General features: G+C 37.3%; 1 protein-coding gene across 2 annotated transcripts; it reads right to left on the bottom strand.

Moving 5' to 3' along the window:
• Window positions 1-682: 682 nt before the first annotated feature.
• LOC122629450 (protein odd-skipped) lies at window positions 683-2,964 on the bottom strand. Of its 2 annotated transcripts, XM_043812861.1 has the most exons (3): window positions 2,936-2,964; window positions 1,791-2,628; window positions 683-1,482 (listed from the first exon to the last, which is right to left on the bottom strand). In XM_043812861.1, the coding sequence occupies exons 2-3, from the start codon at window positions 2,411-2,413 to the stop codon at window positions 1,125-1,127; spliced, it is 981 nt and encodes a 326-aa protein (XP_043668796.1). In that variant the 5' UTR covers window positions 2,414-2,628; window positions 2,936-2,964; the 3' UTR covers window positions 683-1,124. The 2 variants fall into 2 exon arrangements, with proteins under 2 accessions (XP_043668796.1, XP_043668795.1); XM_043812860.1 differs by lacking the exon at window positions 2,936-2,964 and having other exon boundaries at window positions 1,791-2,642.
• Between the last annotated feature and the right edge of the window lie 220 nt (window positions 2,965-3,184).

Consider the following 3,184-nt stretch of genomic DNA (forward strand, 5'->3'; position numbering starts at 1 on the left):
TTTGACGCCTTGGCTTAACAGCATCCTAAATTTTCTATCTGTCCTAACTCCCCGTAGAACGACGCGACTGACTCAAAGATTTCAGTGACATTCTTGATAAACTTGCCATAGTATTTTACTCGACTATGTTTAACAAACACAAAACTCGTACATACGTAAGAAATATCGATTTGAATTTACATAGTAGTAAATTAGGGCCGAGTAATTACTTACATAGTTTAGATTTGACGCCATCCTAAATTTTGATCCGTCTTAACGCTGCGGAGAACGACGACTGTTCGTCGATGATTACGTGACATCGTTATTATTGATAGAAATTGTTATAGTATCTTAGTCCTCTATGATTATCAAACACAACCCCGTACGTAAATACGTACGTACATATACATACATACACAACGAATATCGATTGGAATATTACATAGTAGTAAATAATTGTCCGATGACTTTTCTATTACACGATTGGCCCTAAACGTTTAATAATATAATAATAGTAATATAGCGTGTAATCTATCAAACTAACACTAACATACATATATACAATGTCAATATTTACATGAGCTTAAATAAAAACTTGATACACATGGTTCTCGTCTCGTCTTTCCATCTCTCCGTCCCTCTCTCTCTCTCTCTCTCTCTCTCTCTCTCTCTGTGTATATATATATATATATATATATATATATATATATATATATCGAGAATTAATAATACTACGAATAAACATTTCGATTTCGCTAAACTAATCGAATTTTATAAATCGTATCGATTCTCTAATATCTTTAGTCTGTCAATTAATACTGTCTTGCTTATATATGATTATTATTCATATATAATATTTATCCCCTCTCCTACTCAGTTGTACGTTCAAGACAAGAACGAACGCAGAATACGTTTTACCTATACGATTAAGAATCTATTTACAAACGACGACGAGTACAACGTGATACTTTTTTCTTCATACGCATGTATATATCAAATTCAATCCATCTAATGAATCCAATAACAAAAGAAAAAAAAAGAAAGAACACCGAATTTATAAACAAGTTTGATCTCTTCAACAACGTAGAGAAAAAAGAAGCAAGAGATACGTAATTATCTAACGAATTATAATGTACGTATGTATTTTAACGTCTCATTATATCTTCTATACTAAATCCAAGTTTTGGTGGGGCTGTACTGCTCCTTTGATTTGATCTAAGTGTTCCTATTCTTTCGGCCATTTGTCTAACCGTCGTCGTTGAACTCGTTACTCTCGAATCTCCAAAGACGGTGCTCTCGATCCTAAGATCCTGAGGAACGTCAGTGTGAGTCAACAGATGTGTCTTCAGATTGCTCTTCTGATTGAAACTTTTCCCACAGACCGGGCATTTGTGGGGCGATTCCTCCATATGTAGAATCTTGTGAACCGCTAGTGTTCTGCTCTGACAAAATCCTTTTCCGCATTCCGCACATTTGAATGGTTTCTCCTTGCTGTGTATATATCTATAGACGAGTAATTCAAACAAAATTTCTTCGAATTAAATCGAGACAAATGATTTAATCGCGCGATAAGAATTATATTGAAAGATTTATTTTTAATGTGTACATGTAAATTTCGAATACATATTTTCTTTTAACAACAATTGAAGTGTTCCTTATAAAAATTCTTCTATTATCTGTAAATTATATAAGTATATATAATATGTATATATATATATGTTTGTATATTTGTGTGTGTGTGTGTGTGTGTATGTGCGTAATCTATATATAAAAGAGATATCGAAGATTATGAAAAACGACAAGTAACTCACCGATGATCCCTAAGATGATCCTGTCTACGAAATGCCTTTCCGCAAATATCGCACGAGTACGGTCTCTCGTCCGTATGCGTACGTTCATGTATCAATAAATTATAACTCTTGGTAAATTGTCGATTACAAAATTTACAAATGAATTGTTTTTTCGGTCGTTGTCCAGGCAATTTTCGCGTGAGGAAGGGTGCCGGTGGTTGTACCGGAAGTGGTGGATGTAAAGCTTGATGAGATTGATGATGATGTTGATGTTGTTGTTGATGAGGATGATGATGATGATGGTGATGATGATGATAATGGGGCGAGGTTTGCGGACAACATCCTCTAACAGCTAACAGAGCTGCACCTCTCAGCCAATTGTCCAAAAAAGTGGTTGCTTGATAACCACCGATATTTTGTTGAGTCGACTGCACGTGTTGTGCTTGCTGTTGTTGCTGTTGTTGTTGTTGTTGTTGTTGTTGTTGTTGTTGATGATGATGGTGAACGAATCTACCAGACATCTGTTGCGACCTGATCCAACGGGGCGATGGTACTGTAGAGGTCATTTGAAGATGATGCTGCATCGATCTGTCCACCGACGGTGGTGTGTGTGGTGGCGTAAGAGGTTCCATTTTAGTCTCCATCGTTGATAACAATCTTCTCAAACGATTATTCTCTTTGTTTCTTCCTTATATTTTCTGACAGTACTATCGAAAATCCTCACGATCTTCTATCAATCACTCTTACACTCTGATATATCCTTTTTTTGCTTTTTCTCAGAGTCAAGCGAAAGTCACATTAATAGTGTCCATCCGTTTATGACACTAAGTTTATAATATGTATGCACAGTCCTTCGGCTCTATGTGTATGTGTGTATATATACAACTACATAGATATATACATACAAATATACGTACATATATATATGTATATATATGTATGCAAGTACACAAAAGAACTAGAAAAAGAGAAAGATGTATGAAGAAAGAGTGAGAGTAGAGTATAAGAGAAAGACAGACAGAAATAGAAAGAGTGAGAGAGAGAGAAAGAAAGAAAGAGAGAGAGAGAGAGAGAGAGAGAGAGAGAGAGAGAGAGAGAGAGCGAATGGGAATAAATAGTAGAAAAAAAGTGATGAAACGAGAAGAAATAAGAAGTCTTTCTAGTACAAGGGTCGAAGCGATACTAAAGTTTGGTTGAGCGTGGCGGAAGTCGTACGGCTTCGTTGTCGACTACCTGTCCTTGGAGGCGACACGGTGGCCCCTCCTACCGCACCTTCGACTTCTGCGGTCCGGTTGGCGCTCGACTTCCACAGGGGCGGAGCTTCTGGCTCTGGGTGCCCCTCGGGGCGTCGCGACGCTTACCCGTCCGTGCTCCTGCGTCTATCTCTCTCTCTCTCTCTCTCTCTCTCTCTCTCT

The sequence above is a fragment of the Vespula pensylvanica genome, chromosome 5 (assembly GCF_014466175.1).
Source record: "Vespula pensylvanica isolate Volc-1 chromosome 5, ASM1446617v1, whole genome shotgun sequence".
NCBI lineage: Eukaryota > Metazoa > Arthropoda > Insecta > Hymenoptera > Vespidae > Vespula > Vespula pensylvanica.